Source organism: Rhipicephalus sanguineus, chromosome 5, assembly GCF_013339695.2.
Source record: "Rhipicephalus sanguineus isolate Rsan-2018 chromosome 5, BIME_Rsan_1.4, whole genome shotgun sequence".
Classification (NCBI taxonomy): Eukaryota; Metazoa; Arthropoda; class Arachnida; order Ixodida; family Ixodidae; genus Rhipicephalus; species Rhipicephalus sanguineus.
In genome coordinates, this window is record NC_051180.1 from 84,019,924 (window position 1) to 84,045,970 (window position 26,047).

General features: G+C 46.1%; 1 protein-coding gene across 1 annotated transcript in view; it reads left to right on the top strand.

The window, feature by feature from the left end:
- Positions 1-26,047, top strand: part of LOC119394774 (uncharacterized) — a 100,969-nt gene that overhangs the window by 67,197 nt on the left and 7,725 nt on the right. Inside the window, exons 17-24 of the mRNA XM_049415984.1 lie at positions 4,756-4,852; positions 4,919-4,971; positions 5,039-5,132; positions 9,026-9,142; positions 15,863-15,951; positions 16,217-16,362; positions 17,275-17,390; positions 24,527-24,656. Coding sequence (XP_049271941.1) covers positions 4,756-4,852; positions 4,919-4,971; positions 5,039-5,132; positions 9,026-9,142; positions 15,863-15,951; positions 16,217-16,362; positions 17,275-17,390; positions 24,527-24,656 — 842 coding nt within the window. The remainder of the gene's footprint in view (positions 1-4,755; positions 4,853-4,918; positions 4,972-5,038; positions 5,133-9,025; positions 9,143-15,862; positions 15,952-16,216; positions 16,363-17,274; positions 17,391-24,526; positions 24,657-26,047) is intronic.

Genomic DNA, 26,047 nt, shown 5'->3' on the forward strand with positions numbered 1-26,047 from the left:
AGGCTCCCTGGTTAGTAACGGCAAGGAAGGAAACAGAAAGGCAGGGACCTTAACCAGAGGAGCTTCCGGTTGCCTACACTACAATGGGGGATTGGGAAATGGAAATAGGCAGATGAGAGAGAGAGAGGAGGGAAGGATAAGTGTCCAGTACCGCACGCTTCAGTGAATTCACTGCCCCTTTTTTTAGTAACTGAGAAAATTACTAGCTTTATAAGCTGCTGGCGAAAAAAAGGGATGCTGCGAAGGTAGGAAAATACGCTCGAAACTAGTAAATATACACATGTACTAACTGTTTACTAACTTTTTTTGTAACACGAAAGTGTTTTATGCCGGGGTCCCCCAAGTCTTTTTTGACGTATTTCCGTCACGGAAATACGTCAGCAAAATGAAGGCCATCAAATGGCAAAGAACAAAACTATAATAAAAAGTTCCGTTGGCAGAAGTCGAACCCATCACCTCTCGGTCCGCGACGATGGCTGGCGGGCTTTTAGTCCACTGAGCTACCGCCAAACACACAACGGAGGCTACATGAACGCGCCTTTAATCTTTCACACTTTTCTCTCACAGTGCTCTTCGATGGATGGATGTATGGATGGATGCTATGAGCGTCCCCTTTATAACGGGGCGGTGACACGTGTGCCACCAGGCTCGAAAAAAAAAAAAAACGCGCCATTGCTACGACCTTCCCTTTCGGCGCGTTTCCTGTAGAAGTGTAATTACGTCCATGCTTTAACACACCGCGAGGTGGTGGCTTTACCCCAAGTCTCGCTCATAACATCCATCCATATCGAAAAATAGCTCTCCGACGCTCGCCGGGCTATCGCACCGCGTTCCCCGCTCGCCCTGTGAAAATTAACGGCCAGGCTAGAGGGAAGACACGACGCGCGTAGCGTTTCTCTTAGCGTTCCGTGACACTTTGAAGGAGTGCATATCGAGTATCAGTGTTTATTATGGGCTTGTTGATGCCATATTTCATTCGGCATTTACTATATGCGGTGTCCACATATATGTTAAGAACTTCAGTTACCGCAAGGGTAAATCATGATCATGGGCGTTACTCGTCGGTGCAGAGACGTGCCACGATAGGCGTCTACGTGAGTGCGTCCACATAAAGCGGTGCTAAATCTGCCATACAGCAGTAGACATTGTACAAGCTCTCATGTATCAATGCACTATAAACAAACAATTACTTCTGTGACGACACGTTTCACTTTCGTCTTATACCGATTCCTATGACAGAGGGATCAGCCATCTTTTTTACGAGTGTTCTCTCGACTGTTGCGGTAGCGCGCCTGTTACGCTTGTACGTTCTCGGAGTGTCTAATTGCGTTTGGCGTTGTCAGCTGCTCTCGAGTGGGCTTTCGCACAATACTACGTTGCTTGGCGGAACCAAACTGTTTCTCATTAGACTGCACTTGTAATAGAAACGAACTTCGTTGCTCGCAGGGCATCTACATTTATGAATGATCCAGACCCGACCCCTTGCCAGTTTGTGTTTTCGTCCTTAGGCTGGATGATTCGGTTACCGTAAACGGGTGTGTATAGGCTGCAGAAATTAGAGTGTTTGCGAGCTATGGAAGCGCTTCTGACGGTAGTTTCCTTTTACGCGTGCGCGCTGCGTCGGCGCTTGTGTTTCTGGTCATGTATATTTGCTCCTGAATAACCGAAATTTAGACTGACAACCTCGTATTTTAAGGGAAGCTTTTATAACTCGCAGATTTCAGTGGCGGTGTCCTACGCGAAAAACCCAGCGCCGGCGAGCGCACGGAAATGCGGACTTCGAAGATGCGCCGGTCACATGCATAGGCGTGCGCAGGGTTCCCCATCAGGGGGGGCAAAGGTTCATCGCAGCGCCCCCCCCCCACCCTACTAAGTCAATGTATGGGGCAGATTTTGCGCCCCCCCCCCCCCTTCTTAGGTGACTAGAGGGGTCAATGTACGGGGCAGATCTTGCGTCCCCCCTCTTAGGTGACTAGGGGGGGCGGCCGCCCCCCCCCCCTGCTCCCCCTGTGCGCACGCCTATGGTCACATGGGTACATGCATGCGCCGCCATCTAATAATTGATGCGCTCTCGATCGTGCGCTTCGCGGTCAACCGTTTCTGATATGGCAGTCTGGACGGGTTTTTGCAGTCGCCGTTGCCGTTGCCGTCACCGTCATGTCCCGTACGAAGTCCATGTCCGGGCTTGTCAGCGATCAACCGTTTCTGATATGACAGTCTTATCTTTCATAGAGCTGACCTGTCATTTCACGCTGCCTCATTTCATTGCGGCCTGGATATGAACGCATGACCGTCGTTGTTGCCTGTACTAACTGAATTGTTGCGCTGCTAAGCACGTGGATCCAGGCCCAATTCCAGGCATGGAGGAAGAAAACAGTTAGGAGGCCCAATAGGGCGAGAGCTCCTTAATTTGTTTTTTTTTTTTTAGCCATGTATTACTTGTGTAAGGTGCTCTCGGTGTAAAATTAAAACGCCAGCCGCGAAGTGCGCGCCCGATAGCACAATTTGCGCAACCTGATGCTCAGTTGAGGCGGTCAGTGCGACAGTGCGTGTACTAATGGGACATGTTCGTCTGCCGTTTCCTGTATACTATTTTTCATACACCGCCGCTGAAGCGTCTCAAACATTGCCACCAAGGCAGTTCGTGCCACGCGGCATTTTTCAAAGGCATCCAACATGTGCGAGTCTATAGGCGGGAGTCCACACGTGCGAGTCACTATTGAGCGTGGCTCTTTTATTTCTTTGCTACCATCATTGTCTGGTGACCACCGGCGATTGAACTGCTCGAAAGCCCAAGTGCCGGCGCATGCCAGTCTCACTGAATGGCATCTTAAAAGCTTCGCTTCGATAATACAACGGGTAAACTGCGGTGGGAAAAAATATCAAATGAAGCCACGCTTGATAGCACGTGGCACAAACAGCTGTTTTGGCTCCAACGTGAGCGGCGCTCCGGTGGCGGTGTGCCAAAACTAGTATACAGGAAACAGCGGTCGAACATATCGCTTCGGGACACGCGCTCTCGCACCCACCGCCTGCCTAGCAGGGTCCGCTGATTGTGCTATCGGGCACGCGCTCCGCTATTCACGTTTCAATTGTGCACGACAGTACAGCGTGCAGCCAGTCATCGCCATTCGCTTGTGCGCACATTCGATTTGACTGCAGAGTGTGAGAATGCTCGCCTTGTATACGGGCGGTCGTTTTAATCTGTGCTCGTTTCACGAAAGCGCTTTTACGCTAGAGTACTGCTCGCAAGAGCGATGAGAGTGTGGTCACACTAACGGTATTGAGCAGCTCTGAAGCATGCCAGAAAAAGTGAGCCTTCAATTCACCTGTTATTAATCGCTGTCTCGATTAATGTTGACTGCGCGGAGAGGTTAGAAATATCTGCAAGCGCTGCCAGAACTACGATCTTTGCTTCGGACAGTTCTGGCGCACGACGCTGCTCATCGGAGGGAAGCAGTTCTGAAATCATGCTCATGGAGTAAATAAAGCAATTACGGCGCTATCATAGTTTAGCGTGATGCTTGAACACCTCTGATGGTGTACATGTGGGCGTCAGATGGCGCTTCACGAGGAAGGGTGCTTTGAGTAACGGTTATCTTGAGTAAACAATGGCGCTCTTTTTCCGCAGCCGAAGCGTCGCGGGAAGGAAGGAAGGAATGGAACAGAAGGGAGGGGAGATAGGAGACACATTCTGCGATGCAACTGCCGCTGGATAGGAGGAAACCACGACGCCCTCGCAGTTATCACGTCTCTCAAAATGTTGTTGCGACGGTTGCCGCCGGTAGCGTTGAAGTCTTCGCACCTCGATAGTGTATGCGATTAGACTGCCGGGAAAATAATAGATAGCGTTAGCTGACGTTTAGTTTTTTTTCTCCTTAGCCTGGGGCCTATACAGCCTACACATAGTCTAAGCAGAAATGTGAGCGGGTCCCTGTCTAAGCAGACCCTAGTATATGACTTTGTCGCATTTAAAGCTTTCCGCGCATTCGGAAACGTTGTGCTCGAGACCCGCACATGCGCCGTTAATGACGTAACACTACGAACGCGGCGCCAACTGCGATGGCATGAGCACGTATAGTTGCCTGACGACTCCTGGTGACCCCATGATGCTGTGAATGGGTAGTGAGATCCTTTACATATAACTATGTGTGTTCTTTAAGCTCACCAAGATATTTCCCTGTGTCCTAAAGATTAGCGTCTAACCACTCCACGGGCGACGTCTTTTTCTCTTCCACTTGGCTACCATTGACCCGCCGCGGTGGTCTATTGGTTATGTTACTCGACTGCTGACCCCGATGGTCGCGGGATCGAATCCCGGCTGCGGTGGCTGTATTTCGATGGAGGCGAAATGCCAGAGGCCCGTGTGCTTAGATTTAGGCGCTCGTTTCGACCACCTGGGGTTCTTTACCCCAGGTGGTCGAAATTTCCGGAGCCCTCCACTACGGCGTGCCTCATAATCATATTGTGGTTTTGGGACGTAAAACCCCACAATCTATATATATTATATTGGCTACCGATAATGTATGCCCCATTGCGCGCATGATACGGCCAAAGTAAGAAGTTTTGTTTCTTAGGACGTTTACTTTCAAAGAACATTTAGGATTAGCCCTCCCTATGAATTATGTTGAGGAATACCATCTTAAATAATAAAGCGGCGATTTCATACCATGCATGTTCTTTCGTCACAATGGAATTACATCAGACAGGAAGTACATGTAAGCAAACCGAGGTGCCTTCGTGTCTCTTGAACAGCCGAGCGAGCCGCCACCGCAACTACTGGAGGAACCAGAATGTCGCGCACGAGAAGTTTTCCCTCTTTTTTGGACCCCAGATGAAGCAGCTATACAAGGTGAGCAAATGTCGCGTCTTCTATAACTACTATCCTCATTTTACCTCCTACTTTTTTTTTCTGCAGCCGCTTCACGTCGTAGATCAAGAACTCTACAGAAAGCACGGGCGACTATTCGGGTAATCGTGGCTTGGTGCTTATTGGAGAACAATCTTATTGAACTACTCGTGCGTGCTTTTCAAACAGGTCCTTTGAAGATGGAAAACCGGTGCTGTACGTCGCGGAACCGGACTTGCTGAAGTTGATTCTGGTAAAGGATGCCGGATTGACTCAGAGAAAAGTAAGTGTACCAGTCTTTCTTTTCTAGAAGAACAATGTTTCGTCCCAAAAATAATCCCATGCACGTTCGCCGCGAACTTTAGTGAGCTAAAACAAAAGCTGTTCTCTCTGAAACTAAGCCGAGTTTAGGGATCATGCGTGAAAAGTGGTTCAACTAGGCTGTCGTGGAGCCTATTCGGTAATAATTTCCTCACGTTAGGTTTTCTTTTTCTATCACGAAAAAAAAATCTCAGTTTCGCGGGAGAAAAGTGCCGTGTTATTACAACTTTCTTTCTTAAAAGAAAAGCAATGACGATGATGATGACAATGCAAACTTTATTTGGGTCCAGAGAAGACGCAGGGGAGACACCGCGCCACCCGGCTAGTCCCACTTAGGGACAGCAACCTGTCGTATTTTCTGTATTGTTATATTTGCGCGAAAATTGTCGCACATTTATTTCGTCAATGCGTAGGAAGACAGCACGTTGCTGAACTGCCAAACAAATCTTTATTGTTTAAAGGGCATATATGCGAGAACTCGTGATGACAGCCCGTACAGATTATAATCTTGACAACGGTATCTACAATTCAACGTTCAATCCTAGTGCGATGACATTGTTTACCTTTGCTATCAATGCAATGGACGTTAAACTAAAACAAATTTTAAAGTTTTTTTTTTCATCTCGACTGCTGACCTGAAGGTCGCGGGATCGAATCCCGGCCGCTGCGGCTGCATTTTCGATGCAGGCGAAAATGTTTGCGGCCCGTGTACTTATGATTTAAGCGCATGTTAAAGAACTCCAGGTGGTCGAAATTTCCGGAGCCCTCCACTACGGCGTCTCTCATAATCATATCGTGGTTTTGGGTCATTAAACCCCAGATATTATTATTATTATTATTATTATTATTATTATTATTATTATTATTATTATTATTATTATTATTATTATTATTATTATTATTATTATTATTATTATTATTATTATTATTAGTTTTCTGTGATCGTACCTCTCGTGCCACTGTACCTCTGTTCTTGGGTAAGCCGCGTGTGTCATCGAACTGCGGACTGTATATTAACTCGTGGTGTTACGTTAATTGCATGTGCAGCTAGCTAACCAATTTATCCTTTTTAGCATATACGTACACCTTTTGAAACGAAATGGCAGGTGATCCACGTGAGTTAGTTTTAGCACGACGTTTGACTCTAAACGTGTATTTATTTCCCCCAGTTTTGCAATACATGTATCATATGCATAAATAACTATAATAAATTACACGAGCTACCCTGAAACCTTTCAGCGTCGTAGTAAACGAGAAAAATGTTAGTGTTCCGACTATCGCCATAGAGAGAATAGACTTGGGGCCTTGTTGGCGAACAGTGTATCAGCAGTTGAAAGCTCCAGCTCGTGTCTGTTCTTCCCCACTCTTAAATTTTCGCAGTCAACGCTGTGAGACCACCACCTGGATATAAAAAAGGAAATATGTCCCTCACGCGACTGGACAACTGTAAACGTAGACGCATCCAACAGCATTTCTTTACGTTTTCACCGTAAGTCTTTATATCTATAAAAAATCATTGAAAATTTTGTTGGCAGTTAACTTGAAAGCAATGTGTCGTCTTCTTACAGCGTTTTCAAAAAAAAACAAAGCACTGTCTGCTGACTTCGCGGAAAGTATGAGCCAATTAGATCAATTAAAACAATGATACAGTGTTCTTTTAGAGATAAGAGAAATAAAAGTCGGGCAAGTTGGTCTTGATCGATCTTCACAGAACTTAACCGTTTTGACCCTCGCGTCGTCAGTTGACGACACCACACAAAATTCCCACTAGCACATCAGAAACGAAACCAAAACGGCTAATTCTTAGAGGAGTATTTCTTCAAGGATCCCCAATGCGATCAACACCACCATTGTGGCATTTTTGCGGAGTTGGGAGCCACGAAGCAGAACAAGCTTGACCGAAGTCATGGGTGACGTCGAGGCGGGTAAGCGCCGTTTTCGGGACAAAGTCCCGAAGTTGTTTCAAGGACTTCCAAATACGACGTTGGTTCAGATTTTGTGTACTCTAGTGAGTAGCAGGAATGCAGAAGCCATTTTCCTCATTTCACGACTACTGAGCCCTGATGACCTTATTTCACGCCATGTTTGTAATTCCATAAATACTTGCACCACCAACTCAATTTATTGTTTGTGGTCTTCTGAGGTCGTCACTTATAGGAAAACACGTGCAAAAACGTTCTCCGACAAAAATAAAAATTCCAGGGCTAAAAGGGTTAATATTAATTATTATTGGGGTTTAACGTCCCAAAACCAAGATATGATTATGAGAGACGCCGTAGAGGAGGGCTCCGGAAATTTCGACCACCTGGAGTTAGTTAACGTGCTCCTAAATCTAAGCACACGGGACAAAAGAAGACAAGACGACTAGACGAGCGCTCGTCTAGTCGTCTTGTCTTCTTTTGTCCCGTCCATTTGCGCTCAATCTATTACATAATGAACCAACACGCCCAACAGAGCATTTTATTAAGCACACGGGTCTCAAGCATGTTCGCCTCTATCGAAAATTCGGCCGCTGCGGCCGGGATTCAATCCCGCGATCCCGGTCAGCAGTCCAGCACTATAACCACTAGAACACCGTGTCGGGTCTTCACATAGCTTGATTGACCGCAAGAAGCGACACACACGGCTAAGAGGCACACGTATTGCGCTGTCCGTCTATGCTTCTTTGTCGTATGCATCGCTTTTTTTGCAAAGATTAACGCTGTTAAACAGCCGAAGTATTCTTTTTGCTTGTTCAAAGTTATCAATGCAGTTATCTGTTTACTGTGTTGTTTTTCTGGAGGTATTGAGATCAGTAACTTCGTAACGAAAGCAATACTGTGCTCGCGCAGGGATACGAACAGTTTTTGAAAACCGTGGTTTGATCATAGCATTTAAAATGCAAAGCGCGTTGTGCTCTTCTCATACGTGGAAGCACGTCCGATACACGAGGGGTCTAAAGTGATCATTTTATGTTTACCTTTAGAGCGCAGCCCTTGGCGCCCGTTCTTGCGTTGAGCGGCGTCGCCGTTGACGTCGGCTGCGTAACCAATAGAGCGAACGAGGACGAAAGAGAGTGAACGCGGAGTCTGTCGATATCACGAGCCACTGTCCTGTAACCTCGTTTTCTTCCTCCGTCACGCTGGCTGGCCCCTCGGTCGGAGCTCGTGCGCTTGCAGGGCTGTGACGCGCATTGTGACTGGCTTCGCTTGTCGTAACGAGGCTTTCAGCGTTTCGCTCGGTTCGCAACGCTTGCAATGCACAGAGTGGTGTGCGTAGCACTCGAGCGCCGGCAGTTTCTGTGGCAGTATGTAACGAATGTTAAATTGCTACAACTGCGGATAGCCAAAACTACAAACACATTTGGCGTTGCCTCAACACGAAGCTGCGCTCAGAATTCGCGTTAGGCAGTATCATAATCGTCGGTGAACTTTTCCTCAAGTGTTAGCGAGAATGGTCACTCATTGAAAGGGAGAGCTTTGTGAGAAACTTGGTTAAGGTAAACATTCTTTTCTTAAGACATTTTTCAGGCTCCTTTAAAAAATAGCGCCTTTGAACCTAGGAAGCAACGATATTGGAGCGCGGACTACATGGTCAATTGGCAGTTGTATTTGTTTTACCGTGTGATTTCCTGCGCAAAGTAAGTTATTGCGCGGGCTCACTAGTATGCAACAGATTATGGCACCTCTTTTTTTTTTCCGCAGAAGATCTTTACTGGCACTAGCGTGCCCGTGTTTTAATACGTCATCGTCAGTTATTCTTTACAGAAACTCCGAGTCAGCACCAACGAAACGGTTTTCATTCATGCGTTTCCCCCATCAAAAATTTTGGGCACGCACATATGAAGTGTTGCTTGCTCTCTACCTTTAACTGCAGGTTGTGGAGGTCGATGACCCCGTTATGAGAAATGTTATGTTGAACGTCGCACCTGACCAGTGGAAAAAGCTTCGCACAGCGACATCGCCTGCCTTTACATCAGGGAAACTGCGAAAAGTGAGTTCTCTCATCGTAATCTCAGCTATAGCAGCTTTATATTTGCAGCGCCGTAAGACGCTCATCATAGATGCCGCTATATGGCATCGATTTGCACAGCTGTAGAACCACCAACGCTCACGTACAACAACCCCCCACCCTCTTGTTTCCCACATTCCTGCTGCCTCACACGGGTACACACCGTTTTACAGCGAAAGCTGTTATGAGATTACAACAACAGCCGATTTGGTGCTGTAGTGATTTTTTTTAATACGAAATTGTTTTATGCTGGGGCCCACCAAGATTTCACTGACGTATTTGCGTCACGGATATGACATTGTAAAATGTACACGAACAGATGACAAAGAAAAAGAAACCACAAGAAAAAGTTCCGTGGCTGGCAATCGAACCCACGACCTCTGGCTCCACAGCGCGCGGCGCTAAACGACTCGGCCACAGACAGTACGTTCTTCAGCACACTAACGGCGAGATGTTTATACCATTTACCACTGGCGGTACTCGCATCTCGGTGGCACTTCAGCTTGTTCTCGTTATCACCAGCGAGATGGCGCGAAGGGCGTGACGGGCGCTTGAAAGGTCGTCGCCCCGCTCGTTGCGATGCGCGCGCGCCTCCTACCTAACCACCAGTACTTCGCCCTACAGGGCGTAGTCGCCCATGTGCGCTCGCTTATCTCGTGATGGGAGCAGTTTGTACGTCTTGTGCGTCCACCGCAAAGGCTGCGTTGAAGTTACAGAGCGCACGAAGGTCACTTTGCTTGTTGCAGCGGCCGCGTTTGCGAACGGAGCGTGCTGCTCAAACACAAAAAAATCACGCCATATCCACGGAATGAATGATCATAAGTGAGCGAAGCTCGAGAGGGGGAGATCATCGCTAAACCGTAACTCTCCCGTGAAAGTTAGCCCATTACATCATTAGACAGACGTAAGACTGTGCGTATATTATACAAAATCAACTTTTATTTTGTTCTTGTTCGTTTGTTGTTTCGTTTCTTCGTTTGTTCTTTTCATTTCGTCGTTGTCATGGCGGCTAGATTGCGAGGTCCCTTCATTATGACGGCTTTATGGTCCGTGAAATGAAGCGAGAGAGGTTCTTGTACTGGCTGCAGTGGGAAGTTTGCAAACACTAAGTCTATGCACGTACCTCGAATCGTGGAGGTTGCATATGGATACATCTGAGTGCGTATTTGGAAAGCATGTGCTGCACGGTCCAGTCATTGGCAATGATGTCCACGTTGAAGTCCCCAACCAGCGCAAACGGACGGTTCTTGTACTTGTTGTCGTAGTCACGTAACGCAGCGTCTATAAGCGACTTGACGTCCCCGATAGACAGGTTGGGTGCGGGGTACACGGTCATGACGGCGACTAGCAGACGGCGACTGAATCGGTGGACCGGTGTTTCGACGCGGGGTGGCGATTCCGGGCTCGATTGTCGGCTCCGCGATGGAGTGCCAAGCATGAAGCTTACCCCGCACCTCCACCAGTGTAACGACGTGGGATCGACGAGGACACGGAGCACGACAAACACGCTTTATAGATCAGAGAAGATGATGATGATGATGATCCTCTACACATGGCTCATACCCACTCTGGGGGATTGGCCAAGAATTGTAGATATGAAGATTTAAAACTACCAAGTTAACACAAAAGACAAGCACACATAAAAAGAACTAGTGCAATAATTATTTCTACATTCAGCTCAGACTTCTCATCCTAACTAGAAATTAGAATAATGAAATTACTGTGGTACCGAACGTCTTCTTTTTTATTGATTTTTTTCTTATTGATTCATTGCTATTATCGGAACAGGTTTGCATTTAAGAAAAACACATTCGTTTTGTTTCCTGAAGGAAAGCAATTACGGCATCAAAAACATTCCTGTGGCTGACGCCCAAATCCGAAGCACCGAAGGTGAGAATAGCGTCTATTGTTAAAATTATCCCCAGCTTAGCACAATGAGTTTCAAGAAGTCTTTTTCTTTGTAATATATAGCGGCGACACGATAAAAAATAATGCTCTATCGATTCGATTTCTGAACAAAAGTGACAGAGGGGAGATATCACCAGACCAGCCCTGTGTGCATATAGATTCAACGGGGGCACTCGGCATCGTAATCTAGTTAATAATACTTCTAATTGTCTAGTTTGACACCACTGAATTTTCCATGGAAATTTTAGATGTCTAAATTCTGTCCATGAAGTTATTGATTCTATGGCGTCTGCTCGAAGGGAAAATTTCCTATACCTAATCGCAGTTATGCTGGCTACTTCAGGGAGGACCGAAATTATTGGACCGTTCAATGCCGCTCTCGCTAGTGTGTCGGCCATTTCATTTATTTCTAATCCACAATGGCTAGGTACCCATAATAATTTCAAAATTTTCAACTGTGGAGGCACTAGCGTAAGGAGCGTTTTTAAGGCAATTGATTTTGATGACATTGTTAGAGATGTACATACTGACAGGGAATCTGTTATTATTATTGCGCAATGGTCGTTCAAATCTAGTTTTCGCAGCGCCAGTATAATTGCCGAGAGTTCCGCTTCAAACACAGGGGTGAAGTCCGGCAGCCTTAATGAAAATGACCAGCCAAGCGAAGGGGAGTAAATACCTACGCCTGCCTTTTCGTCAATTACTGAAGCATCTGTGGCTACTATATTTTTTGTTTTCGCGTGTGTAAGATAATCTTGCAGCCGACTATTTAACACCCTGTATGATTGAAATTTAGGCTTAGAGGGGAAAATCTCATCGAATTCTATCTTAAGATTTTGATTGGACACATTTGCTGCAGGCACATCTCGAATCTTCACGTTTATTCGGTCTAGCTGCTTCTGAACAAAAATAATCTGTGGTGTACGAAAACGTGGCCAATGAGCAAGAAAAAAGGAGTCTGGCTCATTTATAAAAGCATATTCGGATCGTCTTAACGGAAAGCTATAAAATTTTAAAAATGTCTGCACCGTCAGGATTCGGAATCGACAAGGCAATGTTGGCAAGCGCGCTTCCTGATACAGAACGTTGATTGCTACAAACCCAGGGAGTCCCAGACACAATCGCAAGGCTTCTCGCTCCAGCATAACCAGAGGCTTAAGTTTGTACGCAGGGCCACCCGAGAACAAGACACACCCAAATTCTAATATTGGGCGCATGTACATTTTATAGACCATCAACAGTGTGTCCCTACGTAGTCCATATCGTCTGCTGCTCAGCCTACGTAGTATGCCTAAGGCACGTTGTGCCTTATGTACGATACTCTCTATGTGTGGAGTCCAGTTTAGTGTCCCATTATAAATGATTCCCAAATATTTTAGCGACTCAACCTGCGGAATAGGCTCTTGTTTATAGAATATTGAAATTGAAATGGGATCTGCGATTGGAAATATCAACAATGCGCTTTTATTTACATTTAAGGACATGCAAATTGTCTCTAGCCATACCTCTAGCATACTCATATATCTCTGTAATTTCTGATATAGAGAATAAATATCACTATCAGCCGCGAAGAATGCAATATCGTCGGCATAAACATATACCTGCACATCCTGGCAATTGGGGATTGAGCTCATTAATACATTAAATAATACTGGAGACAACACTGCTCCTTGGGGGACTCCGCGAGTCTGTTTGAACTTTAATGATGCACAGCCGTCCTTATAACAAGAACTGCAACGTCTTCTTCGTCCCTGCGCTGGGCCAAGAACACTCGCGCTGCTTCGTTGCCATCACCACTGGCACATACGCGCGGCATAGGCGGTCACGTACGAGCTAGGAGGGACAGACCCACGGCTTTAGGAGCTTCGCCCCTAAAAAGTAACAACTGTGGCAGTTATTAGTTCGCACTCGTCCTGAGTATATATACTAGTGCGTTCGTTTCGTGCGTCCGTCTTTGTGTTTGACAGTGACATAGCTGCCAAAGCTCAATAGACATTGTACAAGCTCTTATATGTCAATGCACAATAAACGCTTAACTACCTCTGTGAAGGCACGTTTCACTTTCGTGTTATACCGATTCTTTTGACGGTGGAATCAGACATGTTTTTTCGAAAGCCTGGCCTTAGGCATAGTAATTAGTGGTGTCAAAAATGCACATGCAAATTTGCTTCGTGTATAAATTCTAATAATGATCGGGGGTATGATTCACGGATCCAGCGGTTGAGGTCGGGTGGTCGGCCAGGCCTGAGGCCCGCTGCACAGAGGTGGCGAATACGGCTTAGTTGTAGGCCTCTGCAAGACCACAACAAGTGTGTGGCAGTCACATCGCGGATTGGGGCGTCACAAAATTTGGCACGATGTACCATATGGGCCGCGATAATCTGTCGCCCAAAGGGTGGTCACAGATGGGGTAACCCCGACACGAAGCCTCCGCAACGTACCCTTCACTCGGTGTGTTAAACCACCAGGGAGGTCTGACCCACACGGAGGTATAATAGCTCGTGTGGTACGTCGAAGGCTTTCTTCGTCCCGGATCATCTGTCCACGAGCGTCTTTAGGAAAATGTGGCAGGGGGTGCTGTGTAACTTGTGAGTGGTCTGCCAAATCAGCTTTTACCAGGTCCGGCAAAGCGGGCCGAGACACCCACCGAACACGTATCCGCACAGTTGTCGAAGTAGCAAGATGGGGAATGCTATCTGAGAGTGATGTAGACCGACACACTCTACGTATATCGTGGATAACTTGCGTCGAGTCCGTACGAATGATCAGCTGAGAACATCTATCAGGTTGAAGACAAGGCAGCAGCGCTGCCAATCCGTCATGTATGGCGGCAAGCGCAGCAAGGTGTGCTGGTGGTTTGGGATCCGCAAAATACGAGCATGCCTGGCCAGCCTCTGGTATTAAGGGCACACAAGAGTGGTGTGAATGGTGGTGCCACTAGCACTGGCATCAGTATACGCTGCGACAGTGGCATCATCTATAGGTCATCGGCACGATAAAGGCGGGAAACTTGGGCGATCGCCTGGCGTGGAACCGGGCTGTAAAGACGACCAAGAGGTTTGTTTTCACTCAGTTGCATTCTGTTCCACGGGGCGATAGTGGTTGTGTCTGAAGCTGGATTGAGAATTTCTTTACCCATGCAGAATGTCGATGGCTAAAGGTTGCGAGCACAGCGACGCTGATGTACTAACTCGTCGATAGTGTTGAGTTGGGACTCCTGTTGAAGTGTCAATGGAGTGATACAGTCCAGTTATGGCCCGCATGGCTTCGTGGGCGCGGTAAACGAGCCTTGGTTGCAATATGAAACGGACAAGGAGGCGAGCCATGTTGGTGTTAGCGCCCCCAGATTTCTTCGCAATCCGGCGTGTCAAATGTATTGTTTCTGAAGCCTGTTGTTTTGCATCCTTGACCCAAGGTCCTGCAGATCCAGTAGCAGCAATTTCCAGGCTAAGTACGCGGAGATTTGAAGCCTCATGTAGTGACTGCTGATCCAAAATTAACTGCAGAGGCCGGAATCCCAGTAGACGACGCACATACTTGTTCGCAACCGACATATATGTCCTTTGTTCTTTAGATATTTCAAGCCCTATCTGAGACACCAGTTATGAGTTATGTCAAGGGCCTCTTGTAAAGCTTCTACTTGGCGGCCGATTTCAGGATGCACTGACCAAAGGGTGATGTCATCTGCGTACATGATGTATATTTCGTGATCTATTGCCGCCAGTTTTCACACCAGTGGGAGGAGGACAACGTCACCAGTTCTTTTTAACGGTGCCGTAGTTATCCGCCGCCGCCGATGACCATAACCGCCATCGCGCGAAGTGAGGAAAAAAACGAAAGGAAAATTAATATATCCATGATCGGATGGGATTTGAACCCGGGCCTACTGTGTGGCATTAGAGTTTTCTACCACGAAGCCACGCCGCTGCTGAAACTCCGTCGCAAAAAAAAAAAGAACCCTATACAGGCGTCATGTCGGGCAATGAGTTGCGTTAACATGTGTGATATAGCGTGGTAGAAGAGTAAAATAACAACCAGGCGTCAGACAACGTGAATGGCACAACGTGTGCGTGGATTAAAGCTTCCCACCCACTACAAAGTGCTCATCCATAATCTTCATCGTCATCAGCCACAGCTGCCTAAGCATCAACAGTGCACTGCAGTGGGTACCTCGCTTCTCCGCAGAATGATGAATAATGGCATAGTGGGTGCTTCCATATTTTACAAAAATTGTGACGATTTATGACGTAGCGGCGGAGAGGCAAGGCCTTGACGTCCCGACATGGGAGACCTGAGCCCGGGCCGTTAATCTGCCGGACAAACAATAAAGTTCTTCCATCCATATGACGTAGTGGGTACCCTGAAAGTGTACTTGTAGTAGCGGCCTCAAGATACTTTACGATGGGCTCTAGAAAGGCCGCTCTTCCAACTTTTGCTTGTTTGTTTGTTTGCCAGCTTTTGCTGTGACCGTGCTGCGTATTCCGCGCGGGCCTCGAGTTTTTTTCTGATTCGATAGTTCCGTTACTTACGCAACTTCTTGGCGATGGTTTTCAGACGCAAAATGTTTTTAAAAATGCCGCGTGAGACTCATTATTGAATTCACTCATTACGGTCCTTGCTAACGGAGCTTTTCGGTGCTATAAGGCCCATTTGACATTTTCTAGCCACCGTCGATGACATAATGTCCCCTGTTACGGCATCTGTTCGTGCGAACTGTTCCAGCATAGGAACCTTCATTTGTTGATGCGAGCCCGGTATTTAACAAGTTTGTTTCGTTCTCTCCTGCGTCTTTAGATGCAAGCCATCATAAATAGTTGCGCTCGATTGACGTCGGAGCATCTGAAGAAAGCCGCCACTGCATCAGAAGACGTCGACATGAAAGGGTGAGATGGCATTATAAAACCTGAAAGCATGTCCTCGATTCGCGTAGTTATTTGTCGTACGCAATCTTTTCCACGTTTGCAACTAAGTGTGTGTGTGTGTGTGTGTGTGTGTGTGTGTGTGTGTGTGTGTGTGTTTACTACTTAATTTTAATCTTCATGTGTACGCCTGCTTAGCGAAGAGTGAAGCCCCAAATCCATTCACAACCGGTAGGTTTTTATTATACAACTGCCCATCGCATTTTTCTTGTTTACTTCTCTGAAATAGGTTTTATGGCCTCTTTAGCTTGGATGCCGTCGCAAGCTGTTCATTTGGTGTTAAGCTATCCCCGAATTCTCCAGAACAGGGATCGTTCATTAGGAGCGCGAGAAACGCGTTCTTCGCGGAAGTGACGCCATCTGTTGTGCTAAACGGTGAGTGACATGAACTTTTGTTATACTGCTTTATTCTGCTTACGATGGTATACCGCATTTATACGGATGTTGCCAAGCCATCGATTTTTTTTTTCTTACACGGGAAAGCTTGCCATAACAGTTTGGTGGACTTAATCTATATTGATAGTCACATTTCCGTGACTAGTTAACACCAAAACAGATAAAACACCAGCGGAGAAGACGAAGGGACAAGGTGGCACACCTGCGCTTCGCAATGCGGGTATATTTGGTCGAGGGAAAGGGAAGAACCAATGATAAATTTTGCTTGCGTTCCACTAACGCAATATATAATAATTGTTGGGGTTTCACGTCTGAAAACTACGATGTGATTATGAGGGACGCCGTAGTGGAGGGCTCCGCAGATTCTGACCATCTTATATTCTCTAACGTGCACCTAAATCTATACAGAATTACACAGGCCTCTAATATTTCGCCTCACCGAAATGTGGCCGCCGCGACCGAGATTCGATCCCGCGACCTTTGGGTAAGCAGTCGATCGTCATTACATTACCACTAGACCACCGTAGCGGGTAAATAGTATTCCACACTACGAAACAGAGAAACAATTGCGTCAGCGATACATCGTAACGCCCCTCTGATGAAGGGGCGAGTTTTCTAAACGCAAAGGAGGCGGTAAAGAATTTTCCTATTGCGATGGACGGTTGTTCGCGCATGCGCAAGGTTGTTGCCGGCGGGTATGCATTAATCATTCAAGTGTAATTACTTCATTGTGCCGTCGTCATCCTCTCCTTGCCTTTCGTATGTTCCGGTGGTCTTTTATTCGTTCTGACAAACTAGCCCAGTTCAACGCCTTGCTACCATAGAGTTAAGATCGGAAGCAACCTCAGATAATTCTGTTTTACTTCAGCGTTAATCATCGTTTGCTTTCAGCACTCGTTCAGAAACTTGGCCATACGTTCCGCAAGCGTGTATTCAACGGAAAAGCGTTTGATTTCTACAAGAATGCGACAATCGACATCATCAAGAATCGTGAAGAAAACAATATTGTAAGTACCCCCTCCCAATCCATTTTTCTTTCTCTTTCTTTCTTTTTCGTTTTCTTTTTTTTTAACACGAACTCTTTCTTCACAAAACCGCAGCGCAGATAGGTGCAGATCGATGCAGGAGGTCCCAGGCAGTGGCGTAATTCCAGAAAAACCGAGTGGGCGGATACATATCTTGATATGGCAGCTATTTCGTTTGTATAAATATACTTTATTTTTAATTAAATGAAAATTAATACTACACTTACAACTGAACTAGAAAAACGAACATGTGCAGCCAATATTATAAGCGTTCGTTGCATGGCGAAGTTGGTTTCTAAGTTCAACTCGTAGTTATACCAGAGTCCTTCAATACTTTTACTGATCATGAAGCTTCCGCGAAAGCTTGATATAGGGACAGGAGCAGCCGCTAGGGGCGCCCTCGCCCGTGTGGGTGTTTTTGTGGGGGCACCGGTGCGGATCCGGCGCTGCAGTTCTACGCACGGCACGTATCGGATACGAAGAACATGGTAAAATGTACCCGTGAACGTCGATTATATCTTCAGAGCAATATTACCTTCAAGTACATTCGGGGAAGCTCTAATACAGTGCAATTTAGCGTCGAATGAGGCCTTGGAGAACGAAATTCGTCGGCAACAAACGCATGCTGCCTCCGCTGTGCGATATACTACCGCTATAAAAGCATGTTTCTTCCGCTTCCTAAAGCATCTAGTGGAAATATGTGGATGATCCAAAGTCCTTCAAGGGCTCTGGCGGATCTTAATGCCTCGCGGAAGTACAGCGGCTGCAACTCTTGAACGCGCATATCAAATCTTTCAGTCTATACACCTGGTGTTTGTATACGAAGATATCTTAAAGTAGCCTCGTATTTATCGAACCAATGGTAAGTTTGAATGAATCAGTGCTTTGAATTTAGCAATTGCGGAGCACCAAGGAATACTTCATGCCGCTTTTCCCTGGTTTTGTGGTTTTTTTTTTTTTGCGTTGGTTTATCACTACGGCGCCGTGCCGCGTTTAAAGTTCGGTCGCTCATGCAATACTGTGTAGTTTTCGCAGTGCTTCTTTACTGTTTTTAAGGCGGAAGCGTTAGATTCCTCATCAAACGCGAAAATTGACCGTCGGTGCCGGCGGCGTCCCGCGTCGGCGGCGTCAATACGAGTAATGCAAAAAATCATCATCGTGTGATGACGTCACCATATGACGTCACAGATCGCCAAAATTTGCGATGTCATCAAGACGTCACGTAACGTGGCGTCACACGATGACGTCATCTCATGACATCGTCGCTTCGCATTGCCTCCGTGATTGTCGGACCGATCACGGAGGCCGTGCAAAAACAGGTGAGGTGCAGAAACCTTGCGATGCCTCCTATACTGGAGGCAGTGCAAAATCACTTTAGGTGCCGACAGTTTTCGGAGGGGGGCGGGGGAGGATCAATACATCGACTGAAAAAAGAAGATGGCCTTAACCATTCGATTAGTCTAAGGCAAACGCTTAAGAGACCCTGTGAGTTTATTCCGCTCTTCAGTTGCGACTTCCACTAAATTATTTTTCTTTGCTTCCGGCATTCGTAACGGTCGCGGTCAGGTGTTGATTACATCTGCAGTTAGCCTCTCAGAACCAGGCTTGTTTTGCACGACGGTCAAGAATTCTTTATTGCTTCACCAAATTTTAACCTTATGATACCAGCACTCGCAACCAAATATTGTCTTTAGTTCTGATGTTTGCGCTGATACACAAGCACAGCACATACCTTGTATCTTTTACGTTTTTGTTATGTAGGCGGGCGAGCTCTGAACGTTCTTGCACTTGACAAGTACGCCGGGAGGCCGTCGAAAATCCTCTGCACAGCGTCCGGCAAAAGTTTCGGAACATCGCGCTGCGACGTCACAACACCACCTCCGACTTGCCATTGGTACACGCGAACAATGTCACTCTCATCGAAGTGCTTTTCGCAGACACGCACAGTGATGCGGGGAGTTAAATGTGAAACCACCGGTTTCTCGTCGTGGTATGGCGCGCTTCCACATTTCCCGCCTTCCGCTGTCTCTAGGCGGCCAGAGCACCGACACCGTTTGCGTCATTTCCCTTGTATCCTTATCGTATCCAGGGTACGCATCAGGTACGCGGCATTCTTGCCAACCCTCAGGCACAACCAGTGTTGGCGGTACCGCGTTACAAGTAACGGCGTTACCGGTAACGCGTTACTTTTTCTAGTAATTTAGTAACGTACTCGTTACTATTTTGGAACTGTAACGGATAACGTACTTTCGTTACCATTTTTCAGTAACGTGAGGTGTCACGTTACTCGTTACTTTTAATTCCAATTATGCTCGCAGTCTTCGACAAAATTCATTCGTCTTCTAGAAGCGCTTTTCTGAGAGCTCGCCCCGACGTTATTTTGTCGCTGCGGCAGACTACTGTCGGCTCTCCAAGCGTTGACAAAGCGACCCCGCACGAGGTCCTTTTTTTGCGGAGGAAATTGCAATGGGGAGCAAATTGCTGAAATTTATTAAATGTATCTGCTATAGTTTCGGCTACCTTGCTATGGAGGTTCAAGTTGTCGTTGATTGTCGATGAAGCGAAGTGTGATGTCGTCCTGGTAACCGTCAAAAGCGAGCTGTCGATATCTGCTCATCTTGTGGACATCAAGACTCGGTGTGAGCTCAAACGCTAAGGAGTGAATTCTTCGGAAATGCCTTGTGAATGTAATCGCCAACTGAAGATGAGCGGCTGTCTCGGTACCTTTGATGCCGTATGTCATCGCCATGAGCGAGCTGAAGGAAAACTTTCCGCGCGTTCACCAGCCTTAAAGTGAATACAGGAGTACCATATATATAGTGCGTCCGTCGAGCTCCTGTTTAGCGTGGGTGCGGACGTATTCGCTAATCAGCGAGTCAAGCTGTCCGATTAAAGCTTTGAAACGCAGCTGTTATATTCAGCAGATTGTTCTTACATTAGGAAACTGTTCCTGCACTACTCTAGCACTGTTTATAAACTTCGTATTAAAAATTAGTTTTGCTTCTTGCTATTTGCAACTGCGCCTACATTTCTGATTATTGAACTCCTAAGCAAGCAGGGCTGACCTTGAACATTTTCACATACGCAGTCGCAATATCTGCGGCAATTACACAGGTCAAATAAAAAAAAGCACTTGTTTTTATGCGCAAATAATTTTCCCCAGATTTATGCCATTTAAGCATTCCTTTATTGCTACAAAATTTGCGCATTCATTTTGGTAGTAGAAGCACGCCGCCGTAAATACTGCAAGTTTGTTCAGTGATGTTTTAATTGCTGAGAGCGTTGATGATGAAATCGATCCTTTTGTGTTTATTGACCCATTCTGAAAAATAGCTTCCCCATGTGCCCCAGGGTTAGAAGCCATCACATGTAACTATATAATCAACTTTAGGCCACTATAGTACTGCGAAGATACGGAATATTTGTGCAAATTGTTCTCGTTTAATCAGTATTTAGGGTAAAAATTTTGTTTGGGCGATCACTTTAATGTGACATATAAATATGGCTTTTATAAAGTTGCGAGTGTAGGTTCTTGAGGTGAGGACATACTGATTAAGATTTCTGACAAAGGGGTAACGTCAGGAGTAACGTCCGTTACTTTTTTTCGGTAACTGTAACGGTAACGCGTTAACTTTGTTGATGGGTAACGCAGGGCGGTAACGCGTTCCTTTTTCTTTAGCGTAACGAGTAACGTATTTAGTTACTCTTTTTCGGTAACGCATACAACACTGGGCACAACACACTAGGCAGAATACAGGACATAAGGTGAAAACTGCGCGCTGACTTGCCAAGATATTTTGCACTGACACCGGCAGCCGCCTTCGCTGTCGTCTGCCGATGCCAACAGATAGAGTGTCTCGATGTGCGCGCGCGGGCACATCGAGGCACCCTACCATGCATGGATGGATGGATGGATGCTATGAGCGTCCCCTTTATAACGGGGCGGTAATACCTTATCTACATTGATTAAATCTATGTTATTATACAAAAAATATAAATTCACGGTCCATCTCTCTGACTCTTAAGGCAGAATGATCTTATTTTTTCCCATTATTTATTTTTGTACTTCATCTCTACTTTTCTGCCACCAATACTCTACCTTTCTGCCACCAACAGACTGGACGCAGCGCCGCGCCGCGGCCGCCGCTTGCAGCGCACAAAGCTCCCCCAGAGTTACGGCGAAGGTTCATGACCAGTAAGAGTATTGAAGGACTCTGGTTATACTCTAGCATATTTTTAGCTATGTCATTCGGGTTGAACCATGAAATAAAAATGCTAGCATAACCTGTTAGAAACAGCCTCCTACGATTTACCGCTGGAATCTTTCTTGTAAAGCGTTTTTATGTTCACCGATCATATTCTTAATGTAACAAAATCAGTCGAACAATTGTATTTGCACTTCATTACGACTGGCTTCGAACAAATCGTCGACATAAATAACGGTAGATGATGAGGGATTCTTTAGTTATACTTCGGATTTCAAAGCCCAGCACAATAAACATTCGCGGCACGTCAGAAGTAACCCGTAGCATTACAGAAAGCGCGTACTGTACAGCTATAGTGAAGGGCTTTAGATAAAGCCCCTTGCAAGTGGTGTCCCCCCCCCCCCGGCCTGAACACAAAGAGGGTCAGGAGCCCCCTGATCACCCCATGATTTACGCCACTGGCCCCAGGTAATATGTACCGAGTTTTTCGATAGAAGCTAATCTGTATGTCGAGTTCGGTGCTGAATCCATGTGTACAGTGTATCGGCGACGTAAGAAGTACTGTTTCGTTTTAACGCGATAGCGGTAAAGAGCTCGTTTCATATAAATTCCGGCGTCGGCGTCGTTGGTTGCGAGCGAATAGTCATCATCTTGTCCGTGACCGAAAAATCAAGAAAGATGGAAATAAAATAAATAATAAAAAACGTCGGTTTTGATTGAGAATCGAACCCAGTCCGTCTGCGTGGCAAACAAGTGTTCTACCACAGAGCCACGCTCTTTTTTTTTCTCTTTCATGGTATTTATTATAAATGTGCGTAATTAGCATACATAGCGAACAAAATACTCAAGGCGGCCTCTACCAGCGTACAAGCGTTACACAGAAGTCCTAAAAGGTATTAAAGCAGTACATTTCATGAAGAATGGATACTGGTGCGGTTGAAACTGTAATTGTTGATAAAAGTCTTTTAGCTGAAGAGCCATTTGAATGAAATGCAACCGCGATGATACCATGGGTTGCGCATGCCTGTCTAACTTGTGAGTTTTCCATAAACTGTGCATACCCATTAGTAAGAGCATGTCAACAGGCATAGAAGGGCTTTTGGATGGCACGAGATAACGTATGCTATACGAATTTAAATCGATAATAATAATAATATTTGTGGCTTATTGTCCCAAAACCACGATATGATTACGAGAGACGCTGTAGTGGAGGGCTCCGGAAATTTCGACCACCCACGGTTCTTCAACGTGCACCTAAATCTAAGTACAGTGGCTTCAAATGTTTTCGCCCCCATCGAAAATGCAGCTGCCGCGGCCGGGATTTGATGCCGCGACCTTCGGGTCAGCAGTCGAGCGCCATAACCACTAGACCACCGTGGCGGGGACTTTAAATCGAGTTGTTTTTCTTTAAAAGCCCTTTGTAGAACGTCCCAAAAAGTATGGCATCTTTACAGCTGATGAAGCAATGTTCCAGAGTTTCCGGAACTTCACAGAGGCGACAATTAACTGAAGATACAAAAATGTCTTTGCTGCTTAACCAGGTCTTCACAGGCAGCGTCTGTGTATGCACTTTGTAGAAGAATGTCTTGGATATTGGTGAAATGGGCATTTTCTTCACACGCACAAGCACGTCGTGTCCAGGCAATCCGACATATAGTGAGCGGTTTTCGAAGCAGTTTCAAGAAAGAGCGTGGCTCTCTAGATATGTTATTTTCAGAGCAACGCTCTTTCTTGAAAGTGCTTCGAAAAAGAAAACTATATGAATGTCAAGTAGTGGAAGGATGCATGTAATACGCGTGTAATGTTCCGTGGCAGAAGCGTAGAATCGCGCCAGGTGTCAAAACATGTGAATTGCGCAACGAGTGAATGTTTTAAAGACCCACCCATTACAATGCACGCAGACATATTTAATCATCAACATCATCATCAGTAAAAGCATCGACAAAGTGAACAGCTGCGTAGGATCGCGTGTTGCCTTACGGACACGTAGTGGGCCCTCCGCTGATTCGCAAAAGGAATAATTATGGCGTAGTGGGCACTTAACAACTGTACTTGCAGTAGGCATTCTAGGATACTTTGAAACTGCCAATGTTACGCGCACAGTCGTTCGTTTCCTTACGGCATGGTTGAGGCATGCACCGAGAACCGAAGCTAGCCTAGCAATTGAGGAGGCGATGCGCACGGGGCCCGATTAAACTATCACGTTCTACTCTTGAAGGCGAAGCACAAGCGTCCTCCAAGTTTACTTTTTTTTACTGCGCGAGCAGTAACGTTGAACTTTGAATCTAAGGGCGCGATCACTGGCGCGCGGGCTATCTCGACAGCCATCATAGCGGGCGGCTCGAATACCCTTCTACGTGCTGCGCTCTCAGCGCGAAGTGACATGCGGAGAGCATCTCTCCCTGGAGCAGCCGTATCCTCTTAGACCAGCGTTTTGTAGTTACGTGAGATCGGATACAAAACAGTTAGCTGCCAGCCGCACTTCGTATAACACTACAATTTGTTGCTATCGCATTCATTGCATCGCCCTTGCTGTTAAACTGACTTTTTTATCTTACTTCTTTATTATTATTGAATAAATTCAACATAACTATTGAGATTAACGCAAGTCATCTCCGATAGCGCAGCTCCGGTAGTGAAGGAGCAGTAGTTGCCAACGACGAATGGCTTTGAATTCAAATTTAGAATAATCGCCGTTGACCGTTTTTAAGTAAAGCCTTGCTTCTTGGTGTGGTTCTCACCAGGCGCATTGGGAACCGTCGAGCTACGTGCACATACGTAGCGCATAGAGTGACATAGTTATGTGAAATGCTATGTGAAATGTTGTGTGAAATGTGAAATGACGTAGTATCAGAAAGTTCATAGGTAGTTGCTTCTATTTAACTTCTGTTTCATATCGTGACCAACTAACAGCGGCATGAAGATTTCTTGCAAATGATGATGAACGCCAAAGAAGTGGCAAAAGAAACTTCTGCATCGGAAGAGAAGGCCGTGTTTGGCTCAGATTTCGAAGGTTCTGCACAGAAACCTCAGAACGTCAAAAGTGAGTCTACTTTGATATCCTTTTGAACATTCAACGTAATCTATTAGCCTGAATAGCAATCAACTGTTGCCAAGCTTGGAGTGGTTGGAACGAAAGTTTCGACAACGGGACTCGTCAGTACAGAAGCAGCTTTTGTTAGCAACTGAATATTTATCCGTAGTTGGCTAGTCCGATTGTACATGCTAATGAATGCAGGTGCAGTCCTAACGAGGAGAAATACCATGGCGGAAAAAGTGGCCCATACATTCCTTCTTGCTCGACCACTTTTGGCACCTAAAAACATTCATGTTGCCTCGAACTTTTCATTGTTTGGGAGCCTTACCAGAGAGCATTGCTTTAATTCTATTTTACTTCATGAATATGCTAAAAGCCTTCAGGAAGGCATCGCGCAATGGGGATAACTATGTGCGGTCGCATAACAGTTCTTTTTATGACGACGTAAAGGAAATTAAAAAATCCGGCAGATTCAGTGGCCTAGCCAGGGAGTGGCACACCGGGCCCGTGCCCCCCCCCCCCCCACTTTTTTTTGTGCCATGGCACACAGAGCACAAAGTGACACTCGAGCACATTTGCGCCTGCCCGGCCCCCACTTTATAGATCAAGAAGGTGCTGCCCCCCCCGCCCCCCTCCCCCAAAAAAAGAATTCTGCCTACGCCCCTGAGAAGATCTCACGCACTGTGGTAGTGGATGTAATGCGAAGCTTTGAGCGAGGAGCTGTATACGGCGCATTGTTTGGCTTTGGGACCAATCACGGCATTCATGTCATGTCGTTCACTATCGCATGTTTGTCATGCTTGCATGCGTGCATGTATAATCTGCTATATAACGTGCTCATGAAACGTATATTCTGGTATACCGTATACGCAATGCATGACCTGTCTTTAATATTCGTCATACACTCTTGTCATGTCATACCAGTTTTCATGTAATGAAACGGTCGCGAGCTCACCAAGACCGTGTCATATAAATCCTGGCATACATGACATGCATATCATGATTTGCATGTTACGACCTATCATTTACTCATGTCTTGCCGTACCAATTTTGGTGTATATCCAATTATTAAAACGGCCGCGGGCGCGCCAAGACCGTGTCATGTTTATCATGCCGTACATGGCAAGCATGCCAGGATTTTCATGTTACGACCCGTCATTTATGTTCTACATAAACTCATGTTATGCCATAGTAATGTTGGTATGTATCCAGTTAACAAAAGGGCCACAAGAGCACAAAGACGTAGGCGGCGAGGTAGAAAAATAGGTACGTGCAAAGTGGCTGAAGTTCGCTATAAAATGCTTCGCATAAATAAAAGCGCTAACACAGCGTAATCCCCGCGTAAACTAAGATCTTTGATTAGTATGCACTATCGAAAATAAGACTGTGCCGTTATC